The sequence below is a fragment of the Copidosoma floridanum genome, unplaced genomic scaffold, assembly GCF_036245765.1.
Source record: "Copidosoma floridanum isolate Cflo_tuat_1 unplaced genomic scaffold, Cflo_Japanese_pri ptg000025l, whole genome shotgun sequence".
NCBI classification, from domain to species: domain Eukaryota; kingdom Metazoa; phylum Arthropoda; class Insecta; order Hymenoptera; family Encyrtidae; genus Copidosoma; species Copidosoma floridanum.
The window spans coordinates 5,945,592-5,960,307 of record NW_028321902.1 but is presented as its reverse complement, the minus strand read 5'-3'; the positions used below and the strand labels follow the sequence as shown (position 1 = coordinate 5,960,307).

The window sequence follows — 14,716 nt, the reverse complement described above, 5'->3', positions numbered from 1 at the left end:
AGAATGAAGGTAATGACATATCGGAAACTTTGATTAACAAAAAAATGTTTATTTAAATCGTCTTTACAGATCACCTAACATTGACGTAAAATAATGATACACGTGATACTATTTTTTCAAGCGTAAATAAAATTTTGAAATATGATGAAATAAAAAAATCTCCCGGTAGAAATATCACCTCGCGTGTTCAAATAGTCAATGGCATTATTTATCGTAAAAATGGCCCGAGAGCAACGACGAGGCGGTAGACCCAGCAAGAAAACACGCAAAGAATCGACATGGGAAAAATATATTCGCGTGAAAAACGACTCACCGAATCCCCGGGAAACGCCCGACTTAATGCCAGGGCGATTTGTGGCCGCACTTACCGAGCAAGAAGATCCTTCCGAGGATCCGCGAAACTTTCGCACACGTAATCGAGCGCTGCATAGGAACTACACGCAAACAAGGGACACGAAAGTAAAAAATGATCGTATACCACGTGGCAAAAAGTTTTGGCTTCGTTGATAATAACGACGAAATTAACGAAATCGCTCCGTGAAGGGTACGAGCGATAGTCGTGATACTGCGATTACACCGGAGGGGATGACGAACGGGCGTCCGAAACGATGTTCGCGCTGTCGCCAACGTCGTAATTTCTTTTTTCTTTTTTTTTTTTTTTTTTTTTCGTCGATTCACGGACGAATAGAAGCCGAGTGCCAAGAGCCATTTGGCAGAGCTCAAAAACGCGGTGGCCCGCCGATGTATTTATACGTACTCCTGCACGATATTCCCTCTCGCAGCGCGTCCCGGACGGAGCAGCGAACGATAAATTTGAGCATCGATAGGCTCCGCGATGATGAAAATTTTGCGCGACACGACGTACGTGTACATATTGTTGTCGAACCCCGGCTCGAGTTTCTTGGCAATGACTTGGCTTTTTATCTATCGCACGAGCGCCCGATAAAAATAACACACAGGCACGATGATCCGTCCACCATCTAGCGACACTCGGCACTATGATTTTTGTTTTTTTTTTACTGTTTGAACTATACGAGGGGCCCAGGTGCGCGCCAAGTGAAATTAAAAGCAAATTGTTATCACCCTTTGTAGCCCGAAATTTTCATAAAGAGCCAGCAGGGACACCCGCTTGGCTGGCGTGTATTTAGGTGAAAGCTCTTGTACCCCGGAGCGGCGACGAGTGCGGTCTGTTGGTACAATGCCGATTGTAGTGCTCCCGAAAAAAAAAAAAAAAACAAAAAAAACCACTACTCGCACGTTCAACCCTCGAGAATATGTTGGCGTGGCGCCGCAATTAAACGGAGGAGCAAGTGAGCTTTTGTTGTTTTCTGCCCCGATATGCCCCGCCGTCGCGAGAAACTTTCCCTAATGCGTGTACTTGCATACATAGCGCTCGTTGTATATGCATGGGTGTGTTTTTGTTGATGAAAAACTTTTTTTCCCCTCGTCGTCATTAGCAAGTACCCCACCCCACCCCCCCTTTTTTTCTCAAGGAAATTAGTACAGTGAATAAACAATCATAATGTATATTTGTCGTCAATAGGAGAGTCGGGCCTCGAGGTTGTGCTACTTTTGCGCAATTCTTCGAGAAGCGGAAGTGCAAAAATATTGAGAACCCAATAGGTGTGCACGCGCAGAGTTTTGTTGATTGCAATTATTTTCCATTGGAAAAGGCTGGCGGAGAGTAAAAACAACGAAGCTTGCAATGTTTTTTTTTTTTTTTCTTTTCAAAGAAACAAAAAAACCTGTACACGAGCGCGGGCATGTTAAAAGCCCTAGTGCAGCTTGTAAGTCGGTATATAACATGGCTGCAGCAACAAAAAAAAAAAGCTGTGCTTTTTCGACCAACCTGACCTGATTCCTCTACGCGTGGCCACCTGCTACGTCAAACGGAGCGGTTATTAAAAAAAAAAGTAAATAAATAAATCGAAGCTATTCGAAGAGTCAAAGATCAAAGCCAAAGTCGAGAGGGTGTAGGTATTTTGGAGCTGACGAGCGCGCGTGTGTGTAAAAAATCAATTATTTTCAAAGTAGCTTTGACGCAATTTTCCCGATTTCGAAGTACGGTCGAGGGTAACTCGATCTCGTGACAACAACCAAACACAAATGTGCTCGACTGACGGGACACGTCGCGTAAACTACGTATTTTCGCGGAGTGACAACCAACGGGGGGCTATTAAATTATTTTTGATCGCACGAAACGGCCGGCTCTGCGCAACTTTGTTGTCGCGGTTTATGAGGTATACCTTTACACTTTGTTTCGTCGGAGAAAAAAGTGTATACGTATATGAAGTAGCGTGAATCGACCATCTTTGTAACTTTACGTCCGATTGTTTCGAACGTTTCGCCAAGATTGCGTAACTCTAAAAATAGCCAAGTGGACATATTTTTTACGTCCATTCAGAGTCGAGTAAAAATGTAGATGTGGAAAAAAAAAATTCAACTTTCGACTGTACTTATATGTATCTGACTCGAACATTCGATGTAAAAAGAAAAGAGTTGTAGATCTCGAAAGAAAAGACATGTTTATTTTTTTCAAAAATAATTTTGATGCATTCGTAAAAACATTGGGAAATATGAAAAAAGAGAGTTGTTCTTTTCACCATGATTTTTATCAAAGGTATGGGTATGGTCGAAAAAAAAAATGTAGAGCTCGTTGAAATACAACTTTTATTAAAATAAAAATTCTGATGGTCCAGATGGCCATAAACGTCTAAAAAAGGCTCTTACCGATTAAAGCACAAAGTTGACATTACACCACAAAACTGTGGATCTTAAAATAATACTTAAATAATCCTTAAAAAAAATACAATGCAACACTAAATAAAAAAAAAATAATAATTTTTTTTTGCTACAATTTACGTATGGTCTGAAGAAGCTCGTAAATCTTATTCTACGTTTTGGCGATACACGTTCATCTTCATCAAAATGTGATCACAGCGATCGCTGAAAAAAGTCACACCTCTCGCGTCGAGGGAGACAACCTATATTTTTAATGCATGATTGATGCAATTGTGCCATTGTTTCGCAAGTAATTAAGGTATTTATTACTCGAGACAATACGTCAAAATGAAAAGTCAGTGTCAACGGTGACGGACGGACACTCGATGCGATGGAAATTACTTGTGACCGAGCAGCGACGATAAATCGAACGGCGAGGGGGGTCGTCTCGGAAATTGGACGAAATTTCGGCTGTCTCGCGACACGCTCTCAACTAAGACCGTAAAAACTCTCCCTTCTAAGAACCGCACACATACATATATATGTATACATATATATACATATACACTCACCGACGAGATTTCGAAGCAAAATTGAGAAAAAAAAAGAAGGGAGAGTTGGGTGTGGGGTGTAGCTTCGAACGGTACAGATAAACAGCTCAATTTCGGCGATATTGGCGCTCCCTGTTATTGTTATCGTCCCCTGCCCGGGTGGTCCGAATGTTACTCCCGACCCACGCACACATTGTGTACTACGTCTATACATACATACACCATACAACTCGGAGCCAAAGAAGAAGAAGGCCAACGGCACGAAGCTTTTGCTAAATTTACAACATTTGTTTACCCGAATGACGAACCACCACCCACGCGTGTACATTTATACAGCCGAGGCTCGCGACTTCCCTATTTGTATAATATATGGTATATATATATATATATATATATGTACACGCGCGTATATATTATTATGTATAGACAAAGAGGTCGCGCTGGGTAAAAGTAGGCCCTCTGTTGCAGCGGAGGCTCATCTGGTAACGTCATCAAATGGGCGCACAAGCCGAGAAAGAAGAAGAAGCGCGTGTCTCTCGCCGTAGGTCGGATTATTTAGCATACGTATATAAAAAGCATATGTGTGCATATACGTGTGTATAGGATAACTCGAGTAAAATGCAGCGCAAGTTTGAGAGAAGGAGAAGATACGAGGGTTAAAAATACACTCATCTCTCTATGCCGGATGTATAATATGTATACGATGCAGCGCGATGGTGTGTATATATATATATATATATATATATATATATATATATATATATATATATATATATATGTATACTTTGGGTGCCTCGCGGCGGTTTACGCGAAGCCAATTACTTGAAGAGTGTGTGTATATACATGCACGAGGAGACGAGTCGCAAGAAAGAGAGAGGCTATAGGATGTTTCTCTCCCTCGACCCCCTCGTGTGTGTATATACCTATATGTATCTTCATCCGTTGTGTGTTGCAACGCGTATACACCTGTCCGTGCTCTTTCTCTCTAGTTCTTCGGGGGGTAAGGTCTCGGGCGTTATTCTCGATGTCGAAATGTTGCCAGCCGTTGTTGTTTATCCGCGCTCGATGAGAATCGTGTTACTGCGACAACCGTTAGTTTACGAAAAAAAAAGGCTCGTTTGTTTACTTTTAAATCTATTGTGCAAGCGCCTGTACCTGCGACACTTGGATTTCATTGATAAAAAAAAAAAAAAACAAAAAAAAAAAAAAAACAATAAAACACGTCACCGTGATTGCGACTCCAAAGTTTAGACGACCCTTTTTCATTTATCTGCAATATTATATGTACACATTATGCACTGCACGCGTGTGTACTTACGTACACTTGTGTGATACATATATATATTGTGTGGCCTCGATCACTGATTGATAGTTTTGCTGCAGTACGACACATGTGTGTACATAACATGTAAATACACAAAACACCCTCCCTGACACCTGGTATACCAATGTATATTGGCTACAAAATCAGCAGCGAGTAAATTTAATTAAATTTCGCTCTGTTGATACTCTGCTTTAGTATCTTTCTTTTTTCTTTCTTTACCCCCCCCCCCCTATGAAACTACAACACTGTACACGCGTTTAATGTTTGTTGCTTCTCGTATGCACGTCGAAATGTATGTTTATATGAAAATTGATAATGCCAATTTGTATCGTTTAACACGGCTTTTCGTTTGATTAATCGCCACGTCGGGGTGATATTGGCGCACGTGTACCGGTTGAGAAAAAAAAAAAAAAAAAAAAAAGGGTATTGGAGAGGTTGACCCATAAAGGGTGGAAGATCAGCCGTGCACGATGGACATTGGGCCGAGAGCTTTCAAAAGGTGTGTGTGCAGACTCGCGGGGGTGGGGGGGGGAAGAAAGCAGTTCCTGACCCCCGGAGGGCAGGGTAAACACGAAGGGGCCGATAGAAAAAAGAAAAAAAAAAAAAAAAACGGCACCCCGTGTATACAAGATCGTCGCTCCTTTGAGTGGAGCGCGAAACCAAGTTATATACACTGCGCGTCCCTTTGCGGCTTTTCACTATATAATATGTACACATACATACCTGCTCGCGGCATACATGTACACCCTATATGAGTATACACGGCTGCGTCGAGTCGCGACGAGCTAGCGAAATACCGACATAGACAGACACACGACGATGTACGAACTTGACCGACTTTTCCCACCCCCCCCCCTGTGCTGGTTATATATACGCGCTCCTATGCGTCTCTCGTGCCATTTTATACATATACGCGTGTGTACGCTATTTCTCTCCTTGAGAGTGGACTTTCCTGGGGTCGGCCGCGCTACTGACGTCAGCCTCTCTCTCTCTGTACACACCGACACGGCCACCACCGCCATACACTCTCGTATGTATACACACTGCAGTCACCCCTCTTCTCTTTCAACTCGTGCATATTTTACAAATGCAGGTTAGCACGTAGGGTGTTGTGGAAAAAAAAAAAAAAAACAAACAAATCGGATGACGATTTCGGACCTAAATGCAATTGTTAACCATTGTCCCCTCCCCCCCTCCTTGCGTATGGGGTGCAGGTATTTCCGCGCGAAAACATGCCAGTAAGTATATATACACAGCATGGGCTAAAAATATATACAACTATAAAAGTGCAACGGGTGGGAGGGCGTGTGCGTGCACGCGGGTGATGATGGGTATTTTTAGGCGTATAAAGAGACCGATATGATCTCTCCTCGGCACGCTATTGGGCGGGGGGGGGGGTGCAAATTCGGCACTTGATGCGATATAATACACATAAGGCTATATAATTATTATGATAATGAGTAATTGTCGTTCGTGTGTAAAGTGTATTGTTAAAGTAAAAGGAATACTTAGCCCAAGGTGGTGAGCGTGACGATGGTGTACCAAAAGGCAGCAGGAATGGAGGTGAAGTTGGTACCGTCGACGTTTTTCTCGGCGTAAAACATGACGGTGGCGAATATGATGATGGCCATGGCCAGGGAAAACACGAGAAAGCCGAGCTCGGAGGCGCACGATTCAAGAGTGTAGCCGAGTATCCGCAGGCCCTGGGAGTGCCTTGAGAACTTGAAGATCCGAAAGACCCGAAAGACCCTTAGGGTGACAAAGGCCCCGGACACGTCGTCGTTGTCGGTTATACCGAGGCCTATGTAGTACGGCAGTATAGCCACGACGTCGATGATGGACATGACCGACCTGGCGAACTTGCAGCGGCTCGGCGCCGCGAACAACCGCAACAGGTACTCAGCCGTGAATATCATCACGCACGCCGTGTCCAGGCAAAAGAAGACGATTTTGTAGCGCTCGCCGCACGATAGGGTGCCCGCGCGGCCCGGCAGATTCGCGCACGGCACCGTCTCCAGCACATTGGCCAGCACCGACACGGCTATAAAGAACCCCGTCACGTAATAAAACACCAACGCGGCGGTCGACGTGTGCGGGTTCTCGAACGCCCGCCACATCCTTTGCCGCAGATCCGTCAATTGGGGCGTGTGGTCCCCGTCCTCGCTCGCCTTGTCGTCGTTCAACCTCTCGAGGTTCTCCCGCTTGCCGTCCCGGTAGATCTCGTAGCAGCAGTCGCCAATCACCTCGGACGAGATCCCGAAGAAGGCCAGCTCGTCGTCGAAGCTCGTCAAGCACTCGTGCCGTGGAAAGTGGAGCTTGCCCGTCCGGTAAAACCCGAGTATGTGCCGGAATATCTCCGAGTCCCGGTCGAAGAAGTACTCCCGGGTGTCCTCGTCGAAGAAAAAGGCCTTCTCGCTGCTCCCGAGGAGGGTGTCGGGGTACTTTTCGAGGGTTGTCCGCCAAATCATGAAACGACAGCCTGACACGTTTATCACGAGTTTCTCGTCCTCGGTGTTGCGCCGGTCCTTGGGTATCGGGGGCGGGGGCAGGGGGTGCGCGGCTATGGGCACCCAACCGACGGCCGCGGCCCGCGCGAACGGCAGCCACGCGGCGACCGAGGCCATTCTTTGTTTTTCTTTTTATTTCCTCTCTCTCACTCTATATATATATATATATGTATATATCGATATACCGCGTGTGTAGAGTTGCTTTTTTGCCTTTGATAAACTTTACGTCTTCGCCGGAAGCCGTCCTTGGGGAGAGCTCTGTGGACGACGTTGCCCCACCTCACGCGTGGCTTCTCCGTCCCTTGGCCGCGAGGGCGCCTCCAACGACCGGGATGTCCCGTCCGCGGCGGCGACGGCGATGACGGCGATGACGGCTGCGTCGGGCCATCATCATCACCATCGTCATCATCAGCATCATCGTCGTTAAGGTGGCGACGCGCGCGACCACGGGAGGAGTTGTTTGATTGTCGTGATCGTCCAACAAACAAATAATCAGGGAGGGAGGGGGGGGGTACGATGGGCCACACCGGGCTCTTACTCGCGCTCGAGTTTACCCCTTCGGGGGCACGATTGGCCGCTCCTTGTCGGGGGCTGGGGACGCGGGCGGTACTGGTGCCCCGACGGGGGGGTCTCGGCAGCGGCAGGAGCTCGCGGGCAGCGTGGTCGTCGAGTCTCGGAGGTACGGCTGCTTATACTGCCGGCACTCCTCCTCCATCCTCCTTGGATCCAACTCGGAGGAGCGGCCCGGCCGGAGGAGCAACGATCATATTTTTAACCAAAACCCGCTACTCCTCCACCGTGTACGTCTTTTGTGGTCTTTCACTCGTAGCTCCCGATAAACGGCCAATGATGCGACGCGATGACCTGCGTGCCCTCGGCAAACAACATCGTCCAATGTCCTATTTTGGCAATTCCCCACCACCACCACCACCTTCCTCCACTTCCTGCTGCGCTTTTTTTCTTCCTTCGCTCTCGTGCACCTATTGGGTATGTGCAACGTGCACCATCGCAACTCGATCCCGAGGGATGATCGCGCAAGGTGATATTATGCACGTCAATATACAGTACCAAGACGCCCCACTGTACACAAATATGCACAAAAGGAACACTATGTACTCTCTCGTGGGTATACAGAGTGTTTCTTTCTTTTTTTTTTTTTTTTTTTTTCACCACTCGATGGTCATATCTTGAGTCGTGCACGCGTATACACACGCACTCGCGCCCCAAAAGGGGGACCCCAGCTGCGGGGGTGTAGCAAGATATAATATATGCGAGGAGAAGAGGATACTCTCTCTCTCTCTCTCTCTCTCCTTTATCTCGATGTGCGGGCGAAGCGTACGGTGTGCGTGCGGGTTAACAATAACCCACGATGATCCGCAGGGCGCACCGGTACAACGAGCAATGACAGCCGTGATATGACGTGTACTCGTATATAGTCGTATGTATATATATATATATGTACGGGGGTGTGTGTGGGTGTGGGTGTGTGTGTGTGTGGACACACGCGCGCGCGCGCGCTGGCGACCCGCTCGATGAGTTGGGCTACTCGCGACTGCCCGGCGGCCCGTCTCCGCCGAGCTTTCACGGGGGCTTGCGGGAGAAAAGAGCTTGCACGAGGAACAAGGAGAGAGCCATAGCTCCCTCTACTACGCGTTTATATATATACATGTACATGCGCATCAACGCTTCGTCACTGCCGTGTACTCTATATATACATACATGGCGCGAAAGCTGCTCTCTATGTATGTATATACCCGCGCGCGCATATCGTATGTGTATATGTAAGGTGTGGTATATGTGGCTCTATATGTATACGGTCGTCGACGACGCTCCCCCTTTTTCGCTTGGGACGTGCAGCCAAAACGATCTGCTCCCATTCGTTCCCTTTCCTTATCATTTCTCCATCCCCCTCGCCCCGATGCTCGTGCTCTTCCTGACTTTTGTCCCAATGATCGATGCGCTTACACGTATACACGTATACCGCGCAGTAGGTGGGAGCGACAATGTCTCTCCATATTTGCGGCAAACGCCGAGAGAGAGAGAGTCCTTATTGTGTACGTACATCCACTCGAAATACCATTGGGTCCTCTCGTGCGTGAGAGATATCCAACGCGGCTACATAAATGTATATTATATACTGGACCCTGCACCATCTGTATATTGGAGAGGGAGAGAGCGATTGCGCCCAAATTGATTTTTACGAGGAAAGAACGGCCAGCAACCACCCCAAGAGCCATCACGCTCGCTCTCTGCCGGCTCTCTCTCTCTCTCTTTTACCCCGTGCGCGCCCTCCCCCGCCCCCCATGTATATGTATATATACCTCCCTCGCTGATCCTCGACCGTGTGTATATTATATCTCTCGCCGCGCGTTGCCCGGGCAACCGTTATACGGTGACGTCAGAGGGGATAAATATACATGTCTATAGCTGCCCTCCTGATGCGCGCCCACCCCCTTGAGCTTGGTTTTTTTTTTTTCGCGACTGTTTTTTCGTCCGATGTCTTTTGGGCGAGCTTTTAAGGAAAAACAACAACAATGCATCTTCTGCGGTGGGCTCTCGTCGTTCCGACGGCGGTCGAGCCGAGCTGTTGATTCGTTAAAAACGCGCCTAAAGCTCTCGTTTGCAAGTTTTTCCCATGGTTTTTTGAATTAAAAGAGCACCGATGTTGGGTAAACCTGTGATGAAAGCAAAGTGATGTCCCATGCCCCCCCCCCGAAAATCATTGAGCGTTTTCGCAAATGAAATATATATGATATATCTGGAAAACCTATTTGGTTGCGCTACCATCTACGAGGCGTTAAACAAAAGATTGTCGCTCGTGCAGACTGTACGAGAGGAGGAAAAAAAAAAAAAAATTTCCATTATGCAATTTCACCAACTCTGCTCTTATCCGAGGAATAATCGAGCAAGTTGGCCCGATAACGAGAGCCGATCATCCGATTGCACGCCCAATGAGCTAATATATATATACATATGTACGTATACAATGGTAGTAGGGGCACCCTGAATAAATACTCGCTTCGGTGATCCGCGATGCCTATAAAACACCTGGTGTACAGTGGGAGAGGTCCCCAACTCGAGTAACACGGCAATTGAAATTCTTTTCAAGGCAAACCCCAAAAAAAAAAGAAACACCTGCCATGTACCGAGGTGTTTTGTTCCTCGCGCTGGTGGCGCTGGCCCGCGCCGAGGAGCGAGTCAATTTCCAAAACTACAAGGTCTTCGAGGTGACGCCGCAAAACGACGAGCAGCTCGATCTTCTCAAGGAGCTGGAACTCAATTACAACGACGTAAGTCCTACTCTCACCCCTTGTGGCACTTTGCCACCATGAAAACGTATTTACGTGAAAGCCAACCCCCTTTAGTACGAGTATTGGCGGCCTCCGAGCGCATTGTCCCAGCCAGCCGAGGTGATGGTCGGCCCGAGTCGCGAGCCCGACTTGGTCCGGCTCCTCAGGGGCAACAACGTCACCCACCAGCTGCTCGTCGACGACCTCCAAGCTCTGATAGACCAGCAAAATCCCGCGACGACCTTCGCCTCGTCGAAACGCAGGTTCACCTGGGACAGGTACCACACCCTCGAGGAGATATACGCGTGGCTGGACACCCTGCCGCTCAAGTACCCCAACACGGCCCAGGTGGTTTACGGGGGTAGCACCTACGAGGGCCGTCGGATCAAGGGAGTCAAGCTCACCTTCGACGTCCAAATCAAGCCGGGGATTTTCGTCGACGGTGGTACGCACGCCCGCGAATGGATAGCCCCGGCCACGGTGACTTACCTGATAAACGAGCTGCTGACCAGCGACGAGCCGGAGGTACGGGCCCTCGCCAACGACTACTACTGGACCTTCTTCCCCGTCGTCAACCCCGACGGATACGTCTACACCCACACCACGGTAAACCCTCTTTTGTTGTTACATGCGTATCTGGAATTGGTAGGGGGTATATGCAATGTGTGTCTCGTTTTCAGAACCGACTGTGGCGCAAGACCATGTCCAGGAACTCCACGGTGTGCAGGGGCGTCGACGCCAACCGCAACTGGGACTACAAGTGGATGAGTGAGTTGGCGAGCCATTGAAAAAAAAAAAAAAATAAATAAATAAAAAATAACAACGAAAATTGCTGGGCTTGAAAATATGGTCATCTGGTACTTTTTACTCTCCAGCCTTGGCCAAATGAGTAAAAAGTCCATTATATAGCGCAGTAAATTGTTATTGTATTTTGTTCTTTTCTCTCGGTGCGTGCACATACTGTATGAACTTTTGTTCGAATAGAGGGAGGTGCGAGCCAGATCTCGTGTATGCCCAACTACGCCGGTAGGAGGCCGTTCTCGGAGATCGAGACGAAATCGCTGTCGGACTACATGAGGTACATCCGCAGGGACCTGTTCGCTTATGTATCGTTCCACAGTTTTTCCCAGCTGCTCCTCTTCCCCTACGGCCACACCACTGCCCACCTGGAGAACTACGACGAGCTGGTGAGCTGTTGGTTCCCACCCTTTGAAAAAACAAAAAAAAAAAAAAAAAGCTCCGCAGTGACGGTGTCGAATTTGGGTTTTTTCAGAGCGCGATCGCCAAGGCGGCGGTCGCGGCGTTGGCCAAGAGCCACGGGACCAAGTACAGGTACGGGGGAATCGCGGAGACGCTGTACGTGGCCACGGGCTCGTCGGTCGACTGGGCCAAGGCCGTGCTAGGACTGCCCATCACCTACACGTACGAGTTGCGGGGGAGGTCGCCCATACCGGGCTTCCTCCTACCCGCCAAGCAGATCGTGCCCAACGGCGAGGAGGTCCTCGATTCTTTGGTCGCCATGTTCGGGGAGGCCAGGAAGTTTGGGTACCCCTAGGATTGCGCTTTATTAATAATTTATGACTTTGAATGTTGAAAACAAACAAAAAAACAAACAAATGACTTTTTGAACCTATACAAATTTCGTCTTGGTTAATTTATACCCAACTGCGTAGCGATGGTCATCAAATGCATCTCATTGCTTATGGGGGAGTCGTTGATACACGTTTATTGGAGAAATGGGACGAAAAAAAAAAAGAAAGTACGTGTGAAACTAATTACATGCTAGCTTTTCCAGGTTGTCGATGATTGCGTACACTTATTGTATTGCTAAGTTGAACACCATGTCTTTCAAGTATAGAGACGGGCATGATCATTAAATACCAGAGTGTGTTTTGACTGAAGTTAATGGAGTAGCAGGCGAAATCAAAAATCTTTGCGTTACAAAAAAAAAAAAAAAAAAACTCCTTCGTACTTTGCGTCTATTTCAAGTGGAAGATTAAAATCCAACGATTTCGTGTCGTACGTAATATAAATTCTTATCTGTGAATAACGCCATTCGTGTACGAAAATTAAAAAAAAATTTTATCTGCCATAGTTAGAACCCCTAGATGAAGTTGGTGTAGTTTTTTATTGACTTTTTCAATACACAACGCGTGTGTACATAAGTCTGATAAAAAAAAACGGTTGAATTAGGTTGTCATGATTTCTATAAATTACGCAAGTGCGTGATGCTCTCGAGAGACTGGAATTAAGATTTAATATTATATTTGTTGTGTGATAAAATTGCGAAACCACGGTTTCCGAGTATTTTCATAAAATATATACCTTCAAGTAAAATATGTACCTTCAAGTTAATTTGAATTTCATATTTTTAATTTCAACGATTTAAAATTGTATCTAATGTTCATTAAATCTTTTTGTTTGCTGACCAAAATAAATTTTCGTTATTAAAGTACATTATGTTGTTGGACTTGATATTCTTTGTAACTAGTTATTTTACATGTATGTTTGATAAAGCCTCGGGTGGTTATTTTAATCATCAGTGACAATTGATTTTTATAAATTTCGGCAAGTTCAAGTGCCAAATGTATGTTATGCTTAACGGTATTCAAACACGGTATTGTTTGCACACTTGTTGGTACGGTAAATATTTGAGTATAGATTCAATCGGTGTAATTTTCTTGATACCCTCGATTTTTGTACCAATAGACACATTTGAGTAAACAAGTATTTTGTTGGGTGCCTATATTCACAGCGGAGTAGTGGCAAGATTTACTTGCTTTGATTTAATTAGGGTAATCAAATTTGATATCAAAAAAAAAGGCCGTGTTAGATAACACTTTACGTGTGAACTCTAAGCCTCGTGTTGGATTAAAAAAAAAAATACATTATTAGATATGGGGACACCTTTTGGGTGATGAAAAAAAAAAAAAAAAAAAAAAAAAAAATTGGTAACGATGGATATTTTATGTAAACTATTAGTTAATTAGTAAACTTATTTGATTACTGACAAGTGTTATAATGTCTGCGTGTTGATGCTATACTATTCTGTGTAAATACATGACTTTGTATATCTATTAAATTATCTTCAATGCGGGAGTATTAAAAAAAAAGTTATCTCTGCTCGAGTTCTTATCGACGAGATCTATATACTTATACGCCACTAAAGATATTATTTGATTTTAAATATGATAAAACTCGTGTAAATTGTGTAATTCTAAAGCCGCAAGAACAAATACTATTTTTTTTTTTTTTTTTTTTATGTTAAGGTTGTAATTTTTTTCTTTATAAAAAGTGCTTGGACGCAATTGTGCTAAACTTGAACCTAGTTGTTAAACAAATTATTCGATGTTTTTAAAAAATAAAAATAAAATCTTTATATATAATTAGCGTTCGTTGAATGAAGAGACATTACTGTGGTCACTAAAACTTGGTGGTTGAATTCATAAATTTTGGCGTAATCTCGTAGTTTTTTTACTATTGAAAGATGCTCGATTAGTATTGTCAAATTTGTTAAAAAAGCATAAAAAACGACTCGAACGAGGTCGCGCGTATCGGATAAGGTATTTTAAACTGATTGAATAACGGGTAATCGAACGATGCGAATGACATTCTTATCGATTTCACCGAACAGGTACACACCGGTAAACACGTAGTGCACTGATTACACTACAATTTAAAACGACGATTGCGAAAGTGTATGTATCATCAACGGAAAAGAACGAAAAGTGTACGTGGGTGGGATTGCTTTGATAAATACGAGCGCGCGGTGTGCCCAGTGCTCACATTCGTCTAGTTTCGGCCCGAGGTAAGTACCCTAAATTGTCTCCTTAAAAAAATACAAAACACATCAAGTTGAAATTTTTTTTTTTTTTTTCTATTATGTAATAAAACGGCGTCGATGAATTATCGATTGTTTAACCATATCTACGAAACTATACATATACACTCGAGTAATACTTTTCTAAAATCATCGAAACAATACACAATAACCCAGAAAAAACGAGACATTTCTATTATACAGATATTGACGCGAAATGTAAAATCGAGAAAAATCAAGTCATCAGTCGGAGTCAATAATATCTCGCAAATAGAGAGTAATTTTTTTTTTATAGTTGTATTCATGCAACGTTACCCACTATTTGGAAAATTATAGAATAGTAAGAGTTTATTGACTCGTATAAGTTCATTTTAATCGTTATCAATCGTTTTTGTACAATAGATCATTAGTCAACAATCAACAACAGATCTGGTTAAACAATTTTTCAACTAATTCAGCAACTAGTACGCATTTTGCCAATATCGCGTGAAAATTGATACCTT

At 45.0% G+C, this 14,716-nt stretch overlaps 2 protein-coding genes across 2 annotated transcripts in view; one reads left to right on the top strand and one right to left on the bottom strand.

The window, feature by feature from the left end:
• Shal (potassium voltage-gated channel protein Shal) overlaps nucleotides 1–7,235 on the bottom strand; it is a 70,673-nt gene extending 63,438 nt beyond the window's left edge. The window contains exon 1 of the mRNA XM_023390801.2: nucleotides 6,110–7,235. Coding sequence (XP_023246569.2) covers nucleotides 6,110–7,220 — 1,111 coding nt within the window. The 5' untranslated portion in view covers nucleotides 7,221–7,235. The remainder of the gene's footprint in view (nucleotides 1–6,109) is intronic.
• Nucleotides 7,236–10,243: 3,008 nt separating this feature from the next.
• On the top strand, nucleotides 10,244–11,948 carry LOC106642655 (zinc carboxypeptidase-like). Its single transcript, XM_014357494.2, has 5 exons — nucleotides 10,244–10,393; nucleotides 10,469–10,999; nucleotides 11,074–11,161; nucleotides 11,378–11,580; nucleotides 11,667–11,948. The coding sequence occupies exons 1-5, from the start codon at nucleotides 10,244–10,246 to the stop codon at nucleotides 11,946–11,948; spliced, it is 1,254 nt and encodes a 417-aa protein (XP_014212980.2).
• Nucleotides 11,949–14,716: the final 2,768 nt, after the last annotated feature.

What these genes read in the sequence shown, in the direction of transcription:
- LOC106642655 (XM_014357494.2), top strand. Translation starts at nt 10,244, where the DNA reads ATGTACCGAGGTGTTTTGTTCCTCGCGCTGGTGGCGCTGGCCCGCGCC. An exon ending in TGGAACTCAATTACAACGAC is followed by an intron (nt 10,394 to 10,468) that starts GTAAGTCCTACT and finishes AACCCCCTTTAG; the next exon opens with TACGAGTATTGGCGGCCTCC. An exon ending in TGGAGAACTACGACGAGCTG is followed by an intron (nt 11,581 to 11,666) that starts GTGAGCTGTTGG and finishes GGGTTTTTTCAG; the next exon opens with AGCGCGATCGCCAAGGCGGC.